Below are 17,042 nucleotides of genomic sequence, written 5' to 3' on the forward strand. Positions count from 1 at the left end.
GCCCCGACAGGTATTTGACTCTTGGAAAACAAAAACCATAAGGAGAGGGGCTTCACAGAATTGTCACACTGTTAGGAGAAGGCAAAGGAGAGTGTTCATGTCACACTGCCTGCAGGTGTGGGGCGCAGGGACAAGGCCCCCCCACCCACTGCTGGAGGAAAGGCTGGAGACCACAGTAGAGGCCTGTGGGAGCAAGGGCGGGAGTCCTGGCAAGCTCTCCCCACACCAAGATCTCTGTCCAAGCTAGTCAGACTGCTGGGGAAGGTGCGGCAGTCGGAAAGGACCAGCATGGCTTCCTTTGTCTTTCAGCAGCCACAAGCGCTTCCCCAGCACAGGAAGCTGTGCTGAAGCAGGAGGAGGAAGCAGCTCCTTACAGAACAGTCCTATCCGCGGCCTCCCGCACTGGAACTCCCAGTCTAGCATGCCATCCACACCAGACCTGCGCGTCCGAAGCCCCCACTACGTCCATTCTACAAGGTGAGTCCACTGGGCTTTCAGTCCACTCACCTTCCTGGACCAGCCCTTCCTTCAATGAAGCATCCCTGGCCCAATTAGCCCAAATGCCAGGTGAGGTAGAATAAGGCCTGAAACTGTTAGGCAGGTTCTCTCTAAATGAAGCAGAATACACAGCTGGCAGCAGTGAGCTTGCCTTAGTGTAACTGAAGTTAGAGCCCACTGTCCACATGCAGTAACACGTGGAGACTACTGGAGAGTGCCCAGGCTCCCGGAGACAGTCAACGAGGACTGAGCTTTACCAGTGGAAGCAGAGAAAGGACAGGATGCCAGGGTGGCCTAGGAAGAGCAGGGACCAGAACAACTGTGTACTGATGGGAAGGTCTTCATTTGATAGTCCTCATGTATCTTTTTGCCAAGCCCTAAATTTATTTGGTTCTTCCTTTAAGGCCTCAAAATGTAAATTTGTGAAGAGCAAAAGAAACAGGCAAAAATTAGGCTTTCATGAATCGCACATTCATTTTCTAAAAAGAAGCAAAACCAGGTTGTGGAAAGCCATTTGGTGGAGGCTTCCAGTTCTACCCTAGTGACAGAACAAGAGCTCACCTCTGCCGGTACATGGCCAAGGTGAAATTTCACCTGTAAATCCCATCATTTTCCCAATGATACTGATGGATAATTATAGTGTGAACTCAAATAAGCAGAATGAATCATAGACAAAGTAATAGTATAATTTGCATCATACATTTTTAAGTGTTTTGGTGTTCCATGGATCCTCCACTTTAGCATCTTCACAGGAAATGAATATCCATTTATGTGAGTTTAATGGTAACATTTGGTTAAACCACATGAAAGGGCTTCTGTTGGACTTTTTTTTTTTTTTTTAACTTACAAGAGGGTTATAAAAGGGTTTAACATAATACTTAAATTAGTGATCCTTCGGTATTGCCTGTATCTACAGAATCCTTTCCTACCTTTAAAAAAATGTTTTAAAGTTCAGAACGTAGGAGGAAGCCCTTGTGTGAGTCCTAGCACAGTCCCACCCACAACTGGGAATCAAAGCTGAGACTCCTGGCCCCACCTCCAGGTATCAGCAGTTCCCTATTCAGGTGCGAACTGGGGAAGCACGTGGATTTCTAGGGCAACCCCGCCTAGAATCCCAATTTCCTAGACTTCCTTTGCTGGGCCCTCGGAGCCTGCGTGTGCTTTGTGCCTCCTAAGTGCAATGAGTGGAGGCGTCCAGCAGCCTCCTTGGCACCCTTTCCCCTAGAGACCCCAGACCAAGCCCTCGTCTCCCCGCAGGTCGGTGGACATCAGCCCCACGCGACTGCACAGCCTCGCACTGCACTTTAGGCACCGGAGCTCCAGCTTGGAGTCCCAGGGCAAGCTCCTGGGCTCAGAGAACGACACGGGGAGCCCCGACTTCTACACCCCGCGGACTCGTAGCAGCAATGGCTCAGACCCCATGGACGACTGTTCATCGTGCACCAGCCACTCGAGCTCGGAGCACTACTACCCGGCGCAGATGAACGCCAACTACTCGACGCTGGCCGAGGACTCGCCGTCCAAGGCGCGCCAGCGGCAGCGGCAGCGGCAGCGGGCTGCGGGCGCGCTGGGCTCGGCGAGCTCGGGCAGCATGCCCAACCTGGCCGCGCGCGGCGGCGCTGCGGGGCCGGGGGGCGCGGGCGCGGGCGGCGGCGTGTACCTGCACAGCCAGAGCCAGCCCAGCTCGCAGTACCGCATCAAGGAGTACCCACTGTACATCGAGGGCAGCGCCACGCCCGTGGTGGTGCGCAGCCTGGAGAGCGACCAGGAGGGCCACTACAGCGTCAAGGCGCAATTTAAGACCTCCAACTCCTACACGGCCGGAGGCCTGTTCAAGGAGAGCTGGCGCGGTGGCGGAGATGAGGGCGATGCGGGCCGCCTGACGCCGTCGCGCTCGCAGATCTTGAGGACTCCGTCGCTGGGCCGCGAGGGCTCCCACGACAAGGGCGCGGGCCGGGCCGCAGTGTCGGATGAGCTGCGCCAGTGGTACCAGCGCTCCACCGCCTCGCACAAGGAGCACAGCCGCCTGTCGCACACCAGCTCCACCTCCTCCGACAGCGGCTCGCAGTATAGCACCTCCTCCCAGAGCACCTTTGTGGCGCACAGCAGGGTCACCAGGATGCCCCAGATGTGCAAGGCCACGTCAGGTGAGAGGGACGGCCGGGTGATCTGGGTGCCATCTACCAGGAGGTCCCCTTAGACCTCACAGTGGGGAAGGAATCATTAATTCTGGTCACCTTGCTGTCAGATGTAGGAGACCTGCATCTGCGGGACTCTCCCATTCTAACCCTGGTCTTGCGGAATAAAGGAAATCTGACCTTCCATGGTGGACTGAGGGGCAAATCATTCCTCCAGCCACTTTCTTGTAAGGACAGACATCTGAGAAAGTTATGTGAAGTGGTTTCTCAGAATTTATTCGGCCAAGGCGCCTCTTTATACCCCTGCAAAGGAAAGTTGGGTGGGGAATGGACTTGGATCTTGCAGCCTAGAGGTTTCTGGTAGTGCCTCCCAGGTGGGGATAAACTGGCTGAGGAAAGAAGTGCTCTGTGCTCTGTATTTGACATGGATATCTAAATGAATACCTCTCGATTGCTCCTGGCTTTCCCATTTCAATGTTATGATATAGCCACAAAGTAATTTTTATAAAGTGCTCTCAGTCCCCTTTATAGTACTATTGAAAACTTCCATAAACTAAGGTTTGCTTTATATTTTTGTACTCAGAGCATTGAGCAGTACTGAATAGAGTAAAAATGGAAGAAACCATTCTTTCCATTAATAAGTTTTAGAAGTTACTCTAAGAAATAATAATGGTAAGGGCTGGTGTTGTGACTCAGTGGTAGAGCACTTGCCTAGCACATGTGAAGCACTAGGTTTGATCCTCAGCACCACATAAAAATAAAGATATTGTGTTCATCTATGACTAAAAAAAAAATTTTAAGAAATAATACTGGTGATAATAACCACCACTGGTCCATCAGTGACCATGTGCCTCATTGGTCATATACTCATTTGCATACTTGCACCACTCATAAACAGGGTGACAAGAGGTTCTACATCCCCCTGACTTGTAGGCAAAGAAAGTAGAAGAGGATTTTGAGATAGAAGTGATAAAACTGCAAGAGTAAAATGGGAGCACAAACAGGAGGAGCTCCAAGTCAAGGACTGACTTGCTTAAGTAGGATAATAGTGGGGAGGATCATCTTGGGGGACTGAAGAAAATTCTTGGAGTCTGGAAGAGACCAGGGCAAAGTGGAAGAACTGGCTGTCCAGGTATGCCAGGCTTCTGCATTCTGCCTCCACATCCCCCAGTGGCTCAGTTATTAGGGTACATTGGTCATATGAGAAACTTCAGAGACCAGAATAAAAATGATTGCAGTAATCACAAGCGTGCCATGGATTCCAGCATCCTACAACTTTCTTCATGTTCCTTGGTCTGTAAAATTGACCCAGTGAAATTTACCATTGATTTCCCAGGCAAGTTTTGACAATGGACACATTACATGTACAACTTAGGGCATGATTGTGTGAGACCCTTAGTTCTGGCAGTTTGTAAATATCAGTGGGTAGGCATGCTTATGTTTTCTATCAAAAAATGTAGTGCTCATCTAGTAGATCTGCTTTACTTAAAGAGATTAGGTGGATCTTTTGGAACATATTTTAGGCTCAAAACTTTTAGGAAGCTGTGTTTTAGCTTTTTCAAAACAGACCAAAAGACTTGACTGGGACAATTTTAGAAAAATAAAAGTTTATTTTGGGGCTCACAGTTTCAGAAGTCTTGGTCCATAGATGGCCAATTCCATTGCTCTGGGCCCAAATCATGGCAGAGCATCATGGCAGAATGGTGTGGTTGAGGAAAGCAGCTCAGGATATGGCACCAGGAAGCAGAGAGATGGTCTAAGCTCAGCTTACACAATATATACCCCAAGAACACCCCCAGTGACCCACCTCCTCCACCCTCAACCTACCTGCCTATAAGGGGATTAATGTGCTGATTAGATTAAGACTATCATAATCCAATAATTTCATCTCTAAGCTTTCTTGCATGGTTTCACACATGAGCCTTGGGGTGGCGGGGGAGGGGGGCAGGGGATGCCTCATATCTAAAACATAACAAGCTGTATCTAAGGTTGACTGAAGAAAAGGATTCCATTCCCAGGAAAGCAAAGGATACATCTAAGTAGGATTTACTCCTGCTGAATTCTCCCAACTAGACTTGTGTTGTCCTTATCAACAAACTCTCAGTAGTCAGATTTGGATGAGTAAAAGTTCTGCCTGTTTTGAAGGGTACTAAAATAGCAAATGATGAGCCTGAAACAGCAGAGAGAGCAGGCTCAGAGAACTTTCTGGAGGCTCTGTCATAGAGGGAGCATCATCTTTATAGTGGGGCCACATCTGAGAATGCTCTGAGCTGTATTTCTCTCTCTCTGCTCTCCAGAGAAATCAGCTCTTTCTGCACTAGCCCTGCCCAATTCTCCCTCAAAAGACTGTGGAGCATCAGGTTGGGACCTAGGATTCCAAATGGAAATGCATGGTTTAGGGGGAAAAAATGCAACAGGGGGATACAGGAGTGGGGGCGACAGAGATGTTTCCCCACTGTGACTGCCATCGGGTCACTGAGACCCTACTGTGGGGTCATGTCCTGCATCCCTGCTAATTGTGAGCCCTAACCATTGAGGTTACATAGTCCAATGAGTCCTAAGCACCCTTATCAGGTCTTACCCGTCTTCTCCATCTTTCCCATGTCACCCATATACAGCTGCCTTACCTCAAAGCCAGAGAAGCTCAACACCGTCAAGTGAAATCGGAGCCACCCCCCCAAGCAGTCCTCACCACATCCTAACCTGGCAGACTGGGTGAGTTCTCCCTCCAGTCCTTTAACCTGGCTCTTCTTCCAGGTTCCTGACTTGTCATCTGTGTAAGGTCTTAGTGACATAAAGCTATGTCATCAACAAATGATGGGAGCGCATTACTGGGAAACTGCTTCCTTGCCGAAGAAGCCCCATGACTTGCTGTCACCTTCTGCCCTACCTCATGGCCCTCTTTTAGGAGTGAAGTCAGTGTGGTCTCTTTTAAAGTAGGTAGTGATCCCCAGGACAGGGGAGGTGGAAGCAAGTAGGAATGTATTTCTTTGGTCAGGATTCCAGACAAGATTTGATTTGGGTTTAGTTGATACCCAGGCTGACTCAAAATGCCAGGCAAAAATGTCAGAGGGGAACCAGGTGCAGTGGTACATGTCTGTATTCCCACCAACTCAGGATGCTGAGATAGGAGGATCACAAGATTGAGATCAGATGGGAATTTAGCAAGACACTGTCTCAAAAGGAAAAATAAAAAGGATTGGGAATGTAGTTCAGTGAGTACACCTGGCTTCAATCTCCAGTGCCACAAAAGAGAGAGGGAGAGAGAGAGAGAGAGAGAGGGAGGGAGGGAGGGAGGGAGGGAGAGAGAGAGAGAGAGAGAGAGAGAGAGAGAAGAAGAAGAAGAAGAGGAGGAGGAGGAGGAGGAGGAGGAGGAGGAGGAGGAGGAGGAAGAAGAAGAGGAAGAAGAGGAGGAGGAGGAATTAGAGAAGGCCCTGTGGTATACACAGGCCAGGTGTTTCACATGCTTCTCAGTGTATTCACTGTCTTAATAACAGGATGCATCTTAAGAAACAGGCTTCTGTCCAGACCAAGCATGGACAACAAAGGGGATCGGGCACCTTGAAACCTTTAAATAGAAGCTGCCCATGGCAAAATATATGCAACCAGAATTCAGCTCCTTTTGTAGCTTTAAACATAGGCCTAGAGTGCTACAATCTGAAGTCAGTAAAGCTGTCATTATCTACCAGAGGTCCCACAGGTACAGGTAACCTGCTTTATGCTTTACCTGCTGCCTCCCCTGTCTCTTAAGCCATTGTCTCTTAATATTTGTTAGTTAGAGGAGCAAGGAGGTCCCATGTCCAGCTTAATCCACAGTTTCTGGCTTGCTGGAGCATTGGTGAGGATGTGTGGAAAGTTTGACCGCCATTTGTGAGCTGAATCACAAGAAAACCAGTCTTGGCATTGGCTCTGGTGGCCAAGTCTCAGACCCCCGTGGTTGGCATTTTTGTTGCTGCCAGTTTATCTGTAGTGACTTTATACCAGGCTTCCTGGAGCCTTGGTTTTGATGTGGAGAGGCGGAGCTAAAACTTATTGAGTGCTTGCTGTGTACTCAAAGGCTGGGAGCTTCTTCTAACGTATATGTGCTGCACCCTGGCAAGGAGAAGATCTGGATCTATTGATTTTACAGACTAGGCTCAGAGAAAAGAAGTGCTTGGCCCAAAGTAACACAGCTGCAGCTGTGACCCCCAAATCCTGTCTTTTCTCCACAATGCCAGTGGTGGAAAATGAAAAATTGTCTGAAAATGTGGACCCTCTAGACCAGCAGCGTAAGCCTCCCCTGATTTGTCGGAAATGCACATTCTTGGGCTCAAGGGGAGCTTGCTGAACTGGAAACTCTGGGGTGGGCTCTAGAGACTGTGTTTTAACAAGCACTCCAGGTGGTTGTGAAGCACACTCAAGTTTGACACCCACTGCTATCCCATGCTGCCTCTCATTCCTTTGGAATTAAGAGACTCCATAATCCCAACTACAGTGTTCTTGTGACCATTCCTACTTATCAGCCTTTTGGCAGTAGCTACCCCATCTTAATTACTGATCACTAACATTCACTTCCATGACACACTCAGCCCAGCTCTAGCCTGTATCTAGACAGCCACTGCAGGTCTGAGAGTGCAAGCATGTCCCCAAGATTAATTCGGGAAAGAATGACACACTGTATACATGCCGCCAGTGGCTAAACCACCTCATTCAGATAGGGAGCTTTCAGATCTCAGTATGCCTCTCTGGATCCTCCAAAGTTTCTGGATCATGCCCAGTCTCACCTCTTCCAAATATATTATTTTGACAACATGCTCTGAAATTCACGAGCACTCTCACATGCCTACTCACGTAAGTTGGTCTTGAAATGTGCCTGATTCACCATATATAGCTAGTGAGGACTCAAGGAAATTGGAAACAAAAAGATATTTTGGTCCTGAAATAAACCACTTTGCCAGATTGAGCCGAATTATCATTAATGAATAATATCAATAATGGACAATAACATATCACTAATGATGTGAAAATGAGACCATGGGTAAAATGTACCAATGCCTGCTTTCCTAACACAACTAAAATTATGGGGACTGAAAGTTCTGCATGACTCCTTACTAACACTGGGGTGTACAATTAGCGGGTCTTTCCAAGGTATTAATAAGCTACTAATCATGCGCGTGTCGATTCCTCCCTTTAACATGACCTCTCTTCTCTTCCTCCTTCTGCTTTCCTTTGTTCAGAGAAGCAACAGAAAACTCGCCCATTATGGATGGGTCTGAGTCTCCACCTCACCAAAGTACTGATGAATAGAGGTATTGTAAGGGGACGTTTTGTTCTTACTGCCCGTGAGTTCATGATCCCAGATGTACTGCCTCTGTGCTGTCTTCACACATGTCAGATTTTCCAGAAGGAAACATCTGAGTGGTGTGGAAGCCATTGTTTTTATGTCTTATTTCTAGTTACATGTGAAACTATTTGTTTATATGTTTGTTTTTATGTCAGATGTTGGGCATTCCCAATGCTACTTCCCAGAAAAGATCCCAGAAAAGACCTTCCCAGGCTCTAAGTACATACAAAGATCTGCAGAGGTTTGTACTTCCTTAGTAGTCAGCATGTAGGAGAACAATGTCACTGCAATTTAAGTTTCAAACCACCAAGGGCAGAGTGAGCTGATCCAGAAGCACCTAAAAACATCACCCATAATTGCATTCCAGCATTCTCTAGTGACAGCTGAGTGCTGTATCAGATGCTGTAGAGTCCTGCTTTTCAAAATGTAATCCAGAAATTAGCACTATGTGGAAGCTCATTAGAAAGGTCCCTGTGCACCACAGGACTACCAAATCAAATGCCTGTTGAAATTTGCAAAGCGCTGCTACTGTGGACATCAGGTAGACAGTGACACCTGAACCTATCCCTAGACCTGGGGACCTTAAAGTCCAATTAATTGCACATCTTTGAAATTAAATATCATTTCAAGTGATAACTAAAAATATAAGAACACCATGCAAAAGTGAACAAAAATTTTAAGTTTATTAAATTTAAAAAAATGAATATGGACCATATTCCAGGAACCTACAGTTCCAGAAATTCAAGTTAAAAATCACAATTTGAAAAATATGTTAGGAGGTAAGGGGTAAGAAACTGCCACACTCACATAGTGTTCTAAAAGTTAAAATGCTAAAAGGATTCAGAGAGGAGAGGGATCAATTTTGAGCAAATGGAGATGCTCTGTGAACCCAGATTGCAACAGGTGGAGGGGGCTTAGCTGGCTGGAAGCAGAGGGAGGCCATTCCAAGGACACAAACCCAGGGGCAGAAACAAGAGGGGCTACTTGGGCAACAACAGAGAGTCTCATTTTGCTGCAGAGAACAAGAACTTCTGCCTGAAAAGTAGGTTAGGACAAAATCATGAACAAAGTCAAGAGAGGAATGTGGAACAATTTTTACAGTGGACAGATGAGGATTAGGAAAGCAGGCGCTTTGCTCCTCAGAGGAAGTGGGCACCTTTTCCTCTGATGCCAGAGAAGAGACTGAAAGAGTCAATGATGTCATAAGAGCAACATTCCTTCAATACTAGAGGGAAAAGACCATCTGCTACAGTGATGGAGGTGGGAATGGCAGGAGAACTTGAGAATTAAATAGGACTGGAAGGCTGCTGTGGAAATGTGATGTGTCAGCTTGAAATGATATTTTTTTTAAAAGAAAAAAAAAAAGAAAATTCTGAGCCTCAGCACATGCCCAGGCCAAGTAAGACAGGGATGCTCTAGAAGGCCTCTTCACCCTGGCTTTGAGACCACCTGCAGCACTGTTCAGCAGCCCAAGTGTGTACTGCCAGTTGGTTTTGTAAGTTAACCATATTTCTCATTTATTAGAAAGATATGGAGATAAAGCATTGCTCAACACTTAGTAAGAGATAAAGATAAGCCATTGTTGAAATGTACTTTTATAAAATCTATTTATAAAATTTATAAAAGTCATTTTGCTGAATGAAATTCCTCCCCCCAAGATTTTGTACAGTACCCCCCCCCCATCTTCCTATGTCAAGCAGTTATAGTCACAAACTCCACTGAGATGTGGATGATGGAGGCTCGTGAATTCACCAACTTCCTTGTCTTGGAAGCCTTGACTTAGCCAGCCCCTGGCGGGCCATGCACCCCTGTGTATCTCTTGAGTTTAACCACTGGGAAGGGGCATTTTTGTAGTGGAAAGCCCCCTTGGGCAGAGGGCAGTGGTGGGCATTATCAGACTCAAGAGTTACCACTCCCAGGACCCTTGGTGGCCAAGGGTGTGCAGGTGTAGGCTACTCTCCTGGGTGACATTAGAAAGATCCCCTAGGACCATGAATGACTCACTTAAATTTGCCAGGGAGACCTATTCAGTGACTCCCTGTTGTATTACCTGTGAAGAATAGCTGCTTCCTAACAGTCTGTTTTGTGTTGTGCTTTCTTGGCATGTGGTATTTCTTGATTCCACTGAATCTGTACTGAATGAGAAGCAACGGCTTATCTGAGCTCCCAGGACCAAATCTCTTTTCAGTTACATGAGCCAAAGATACCAAGATATTAAGCAATATTTGTAGCTTTTAAAACCACTTACTAGATAATTCAGTAATGATGGGGGAGTCACTAAGAAATAATCTATGTAAAATATCTAAGGGATGGATGGTATATTTTTCTTCTAGCTTTATTTTATCTTGTTCTCTCTTTTATTCTTTTAGTAAATAAATTTTAATCTGAAAAGAAAATGTTCATTTCAGACCAGTCACAGTCAACTTTTTCTGGGATATTATTAAGTTCCACCCTTCTCTTGAGCAGGCATAGGACAGACCAGTCATTTGCATATTGTGGCACTTTGGAAGCTATGTGGGGACCAAACCTCCAATCAAATGGTGGGCTCCCACCCAGCTTCTCCCATCCCACCACCCATCATTCAGATGTTGCTTGGTCTGTTTTATGCATTGGGTTTCTAATAAGCTAATTAGCTAAGCAGAAGGGTCCTACAGTTTTAAAAAACATCTAATGACCTCCCACGTGGAATGGGACGCTATGATGTAGGAGCCTTCCTGGTGAGCCACAGGAGAGTAATGTGGTCCATCCAGGAGTTAGACTGTGTCTTCACAGACAAAATAAACCCCTGAAGGAGCCCTTAACAACCTGCTGCCTTATCCAAACACTACTGTTTTGAACCCAGTGGTCTTTCCTTGAGTCTTACGATCAATATAAAAAAGACGTTTAGTTCCTCTGAAGCAGATTAAATTGTGATAAAGGTCCTTTGTATTGTGATACAATTATTACTCAAAAAATTTTAACTGTAACAGTTTCAACCAGAAACTATGTAGGATCCAACATACAAGAGATTCAAGCACATTTTATACTTTTGTTAATAGGCAATACTGTTTGGGAAATTCTGGGTGAAACAAAGTAATGCAGAACTTCTCAGAGCTTTTAATATGTATCCACATATATTGCAGTTCTCTGAAAGGCTGATGAAGAGTCCACAAACTTATTTGTCCAGGGAACCTTTTATTTCCTCAGAGCATGTCACAAGTCTTCTTTGAAAAAAACTGGCTGAGGTGATTCCTTTTATCTTATGAAGCCACTAAGGAAAATTTTGTCCTCAAGAGATTAAGATCTCATTTTTAATCAGAAACAAATTTCTGTCAAGAGTTTAAGAAACTATGTAAGTGGCAGTATTAATTAGTTCATTTGAAAAAGAAACCAATGCAACAAGTAAATAAGAGTGTATACTGGCCGATGTACTGGGAAGATGAAGGTAGGGTGGAGCCAGGGCTCACAAGCTCTTTTTCCCTCCATAACTCTGCTTCCCGCTCCTGTTACTTTCATTTGTAGGAGGAAGTTGACATCCTCATAGTTTCAAAGCTGCTCATCCCTGCTTGGCCATCTATGAACCAGTAATTAGTTGGAGGGCTGTAACTGGCAGACCTGTCACATGCCCACCCCTGGTAGGAGTGGGGGTGGTGGTGCCATGTGTAAGAGACGGATTGTCCCCCAAGGAGCAGCACGTCTCCCGCAGGGCCCACAGTTAAACAGAATTAACCTGGTGTATTTCCACAGCTCCAAAGCACAAGACACGTGAAAGTGCACCAGTATGCTCACAGATGACTTGGGATTTTTCTAGCTTTCATGGATTTTTCTTTTTTTAAAGACCAAATGAGAAAAATTTACAATGCATAGAATGCTTTCTTCCATTTGTTCCTAGAGAAGTTGGGAAATGAAACAGAAAAATGAGAATGACTGATTATTCTCAGTGTAAACTGGTTCATGAAGCAGTTTGTTATTAAGATATCCTTAACAACATGCCTATAATCCCAGCTACTTGGCAGGCTGAGACAGGAGGATCTCAAGTTTGAGCCAGCCTTGGCAACTTGCCAAGACCCTATCTAAAAACATAAAAGGGGTTGGGGGTGCAACTCAGTGATAGAGCACTTACCTAGCATATGCAAGGCCTGAGTTCAATTCCCAGCACCACCACCACCACCTTAAAAAAAAAAAAAAAAAAAAAAGATACTCTTTAAATTCACTTTTCTTTGGACTACATCAGGTTAGGGTCTCTTCCTGTCACCTATCCCCACTATACCCCTAGAACTGGGCATGGGAAGATGAGCCAAAGGGGAGGAATTGAAAAGCTAGTTTAGGAGATCTGGAGAGGGGTTTTTCCCTAATAATGATCCCTAGAAATGACCATGGGTGTCAAACATATCTGTGTGATCTCTTCTTAACAGTTAAGAATCATTTCTACCCAACTTAAATAGTAATGCCTATCTGAAGTACTTTTTTGGAAACCTTTTATTTCTTCTATATACTTTCCTATATACTTTGTTTATCTTTGGTGCTGGGGAATCAAACCCAGGGATGCTAAGTATGCTCTCTATCTCTGAGCTACATGCCCAGCTTCTACTATATATTATAAGTGAGCACTTTTTTTATAACACAAGAAAATAGATGATATTCAGAATAAGCAGTATGGATTTTAAAAAAGACATTTAAAACTCAATTTAGAGTATCACCTTAATCTCACTACAGAGAAACCTGGCATTTCCATTGTCCTTCCAGGTCAGCATAAAAATCTCCCACCCCCAACCCCACCCCAAGCCCAATGGAAGATAATCCCGAGACTATCATGCAGGAAGAGTCATCTTAAGGAATATGGCCCAATGGCCCAAGGCTCTGGGCCTTGGCTGCACCTGAGAATCACCTGGGGGAGCCTTGAAAGCCCCATCACCCACTCACAACCAGACCAATTCTAGCAGCTCCGGGTGGGGTCAGGCAGGAGTACTTTTGGGTACTTTGGGTGATCACCCTGATGATTCCAGGGTGCAGCCAGGCTTGGAAACTACCATGTTAAGTATTAATTAGCTTGCATTTTCCTCTTTCACAGATGTCAAGTGTCAGGAGGTTACGTGGACCCTTTTGGTCTAAGTGTTTTCTATATACTCAGCTCTGTTGAGTGCATCAGGCCTCACTTCTTCTAAACAGGGAAGACTGACAATCAGTCGAGGGCCTCCATCAGTGGACACATACCCTGATGCAGGCCCAAGTGCCACTCCTCTCTAACCATTTCATATCCCTTCTTGGACCCCACAGGGGCTGCAATGACAGCTGCTTCCTGGATTCCTCCCCCTACCCAGAACTAGCTGACGTCCAGTGGTATGGGCAGGAAAAAGCCAAGCCCGGGACCCTCGTGTGAGACAGCCCCGGCCTGATCTGACCGCCTCGACGCCATTCTGAGTCACCTCACTGCCTCTCATTTGCCTTACCCAGACGCACTGTCACCTGCACCAGCTTCGGTCCTCAGCACTTTTTTTCTCCTGTCTCCGCAACCCCTTCACCCTCAAAACCTGACTGAGGAGACATTCTGGAAGGTTCCGGTCCCACTGTGTGTCCCCTGGCTCTCTTGCCCAGAGAGAGCTAGTCAGCAATCCTCAATGGCACCTTGGTGGCTTCCCCACCTTGACAGCCCCCAGGCCAGGAACTGTCAGGGAAGCCGACTGGCATGAAATTCCTTCAGATAAGTAGCATTGGCAGAGAACAGGAAGATTTACCCACAGAAGGACTATGAAGCTGCGTCCAGCCTGCCGCCTGTAGGCCAACCAAGCACTTCAAGGAGAGGGTGCCTCGTGGGGATATTCAGTTGACACCTGAAATATTCCTAATAGAGCTTGGGAGGGAGTGTCTGCGGGGAGAAGTGAGGAAGGTTAACACCCCGAGATGCACCAGAGGATCACAATCAGTTCTACGCTGCCAAAGAGAAACAAATAAAATAATTACATGCAAACAGAAATAAGAGGGGCCAAGCGGAAGACATTCTTTCTGCAATGAAATTTCTTTTAGAATCTCAACTGCTTCTGCACACCACAGTGTAAGTCAACCATTTGTAAATCGCGTCCTCTGACTCATCACCCTTGACAGTCCACTTCTTCCTCCATGAGAGCCTGGAACCCTAACCCAATGGCAGGGTGAAGATGAGGGAGTCTTGGCTGGCCTCCCTGACTCAGAATCTCCATCAGTCTGGACATGAAGGAAAACAGACCCTCGGGGAGGAGCAGAGTGTACAATTAGCCTGGTCTGAGAAGGGGGCTCAGCCGAAGCCCGAGACCCAAAGCTGCTTTCCTTTGGGGATTTGTAGTAAACATAAGGTGATAATTGCCAAAAGTGGTTCTCTCTCATTAAAACGACCAGTAAAAGTGTAACCTATTTTTTGCACAAGGTGTTTCATTTTTTCTTTTCTTTTCTTTTTTTATGGGAAACCAAGGGAAAAGCACATTGCAGTCCATTCAATGTTTAACTGTTGTGGCTCATTTTATGTTAGCACTTGTATGACAAACAGCTCAGATGCGACTTCTCCTGTGTGTCACTTATTCTAAGAACCCAACTATGCCCTTAGGTAGGAAGATTTTCCACGTGTCTACTAGCCAGCAGGCAGAGCAGGGTTGAAAAACAATCAGCTCCCAAAGGACCTGTAACTTACTGCAGAATCAGTTACCGTGAAGCACCACCTTTGCCTGCAGATACCAAAAGAGGAAGAAAAATAACAGATGGGAGCTGCCCGTTTACATGTGTTTTGAGCTATGCTTAATACACAACCAGAAAGCCATCAATCTTCAAAGGCCTCAAAAATACTTTTATAATAACTAACAAGTGCACAATCTTAGTTGGGTTACTCAAGATGGCACAAAAAGGTCACAGAGGTGGTATGCTGTGCTTGTTGGCGCCAAGTAGGGGTGGGATGGGGGTGGTGTGTTCTTCTTTGTAACGACTTCCTATTGGAAAGGCATTTGACAGCCAGGGACAGGAGCCAGGGTGGGGGTGGTTTTTTGGGAAAGCAGAACTTAAGTTAGCTGTAGTGTCAAAAGAAAAAAATTTTTTTTCGTTTTTCATGTGTATGTAATCCAAGAATAACAATAGACTCTACCAGACCAGGAGGGTAAGAATGGACACCAAAATGAACTGCTCCCTCTGCCACTGGGAAGAACTGGAAGTCAAGTGGAGCGTCAGGCGGGGACCAAGCAGGCCACAGCCTCTTGCACTTCTCTGTGCACGATTCAGGGTCCCAGAGCCCACTGTGCATGGCTAGGTTGGTGATACCAGTTTGCAGAAGGGATTGCTGTTTTCAGAACACTTAGGGGTAAAATTGCAGGATAAATAGAAACTAGTTAGGATGTTACTGAATGAATCTGGGGCTTGACTGGGTAGGAGGAGGTATTTTAATTGTTTTTGTTTTGACAATTAGAGCTACAGACAGCATGTTTCTTTTAAGTCCCCCCACCTTCCCTATTTGAAAGCATACATTGGGTCATTTTTTATTTTTCCCACAAGATAGATGAATAATCAGACTGAATTCTGTGCAACAGGACAAGTCAAAAGGGAAATGGAAAAGGGGACGAGTAGCAAGGTTACAGGTGATATAACATGGACGTGGTTTGAAATCAAGTCTGAAGTAAATTGGATCAAGCTTTCTAGGCCAGTTCAGTTATAAGGAATAAGAGGCAGAAATTCTTCCAAAAACTTGGGTTACATTTAGATTTGGGGGGCAGAGAGGAAAGGAATGGGAATAGAATTACAGTTCTAGCAAACATCCTGAGAGTCTGGTAGTAAAGACAGATTAAGTAAAACAGGTTTTACTGTTTAGCTGTGTTCAGTTGATACAAAATGTTCATAACCGTTAGTCCTTTGAGACTGACAGGATAATGGTCAGTGTGGTGGGAAATGCTGTAGTGATTATATGCAAGCACTTGGAAACTCTTTATATATATCCCTATTTCTTTAAAATAAAATATGAAATACAAAGTCCCTGGTCTGATAAAAGCCCCTATTGGATTTTTTGGATACATGTAAGAAATTGCCTGTTTCAGCCAGAAGACTGGTGAAGACACATAAACCAGACTACGTTGTGAGCCAGGTTGTTTTTTGTTTTGTTTTGTTTTAATTTTGTTATATGCAGGTGAGTGTTGAAACTGTTAAAATTCCAATTTGTTTTCATTCAGTATTAGTTTAGTTCTAAATATAGCAAACCTCATCCAGGTGCTATCAGACGACCAATTACTGCTTAGTTAACTAGGTGTAAAGTTTTACATATACATTAATGTCAATAGTTTATTACAAGTTGTGTAAAATGGACTCTAGTTTAATAATGGGGGGAAAAGATTAGGTTGCTCCTGAAACTGACTGTAGAGCATGTAAAATGATTTTACTGGATTCTGTTCAACTGTAATCAATGAAAAAGATGTATGTTGTAGACAAAGTTGCAGAATTAAAGAGAAATCTGCTTTTAATTTATTCTTTTTGTATTAAGAATTTGTATAGTACCTTTACATTTTGCAAACCAGTGTTGTCAACACTTATTAAAGCATTTTCAAAATGAAAAGACCACAGTTGCCTCTTGGAGATTTTGTTTCTAAGTGAGACATGCTTAATCATGATCCAGAAGTGTGGAATGCAGGTGCCTGTGGCCCCAGTGGGCTCCCTTTTAAACCTCAGTCTATGTGAGGTATTCTTGTTGGCTTACTGAATGACCAGTGAATTCCCTCTTACTCGTTTCCTTCTATAAATTATACAAGGTAATGTAGTAAATCATGTGTTTCTTCTACTCCAAATAGGATTTGAGATTAGTGATCACTCTGTGAGGGCACTATTTCAATACTGGTATTACTGTTCACCACAAAGAGCTACCTGTGTGTAGTAAACGCTGCCATGTGTACTGTCCCCCACCCCCCAGGGTAGTCCACGGCAGAACAAACTTGGATGGGGAGGCTTTGGGGGATCATTTTTAGTCTGTCTCCATGTTGCCCCCAGTTTGGTGCAGGATGCAATGAGCCCATCCGTCATCTGGCCCCCAGGGACAAAAAGCCCCACCTATGGAGAATTTATGGTTACAGGCTGACTTCAGTAGATACTTGGCTGCAACGGCATCC

The 17,042-nt window shown here is 45.2% G+C and overlaps 1 protein-coding gene across 6 annotated transcripts in view; it reads left to right on the plus strand.

Moving 5' to 3' along the window:
• Positions 1-16,472, plus strand: part of Frmd4a (FERM domain containing 4A) — a 287,644-nt gene extending 271,172 nt beyond the window's left edge. For 5 of the 6 annotated variants that reach the window (XM_076831357.1, XM_076831359.1, XM_076831360.1 and 2 more), the window contains 4 exons: positions 310-477; positions 1,756-2,645; positions 5,255-5,351; positions 13,216-16,472. In XM_076831357.1, coding sequence (XP_076687472.1) covers positions 310-477; positions 1,756-2,645; positions 5,255-5,351; positions 13,216-13,318 — 1,258 coding nt within the window. In that variant the 3' untranslated portion in view covers positions 13,319-16,472. The remainder of the gene's footprint in view (positions 1-309; positions 478-1,755; positions 2,646-5,254; positions 5,352-13,215) is intronic. The other variant, XM_076831358.1, reaches the window with a different exon arrangement.
• The last annotated feature ends 570 nt before the right edge of the window (positions 16,473-17,042 follow it).

This window comes from Callospermophilus lateralis, chromosome 13 (genome assembly GCF_048772815.1).
Source record: "Callospermophilus lateralis isolate mCalLat2 chromosome 13, mCalLat2.hap1, whole genome shotgun sequence".
Taxonomy (NCBI): domain Eukaryota; kingdom Metazoa; phylum Chordata; class Mammalia; order Rodentia; family Sciuridae; genus Callospermophilus; species Callospermophilus lateralis.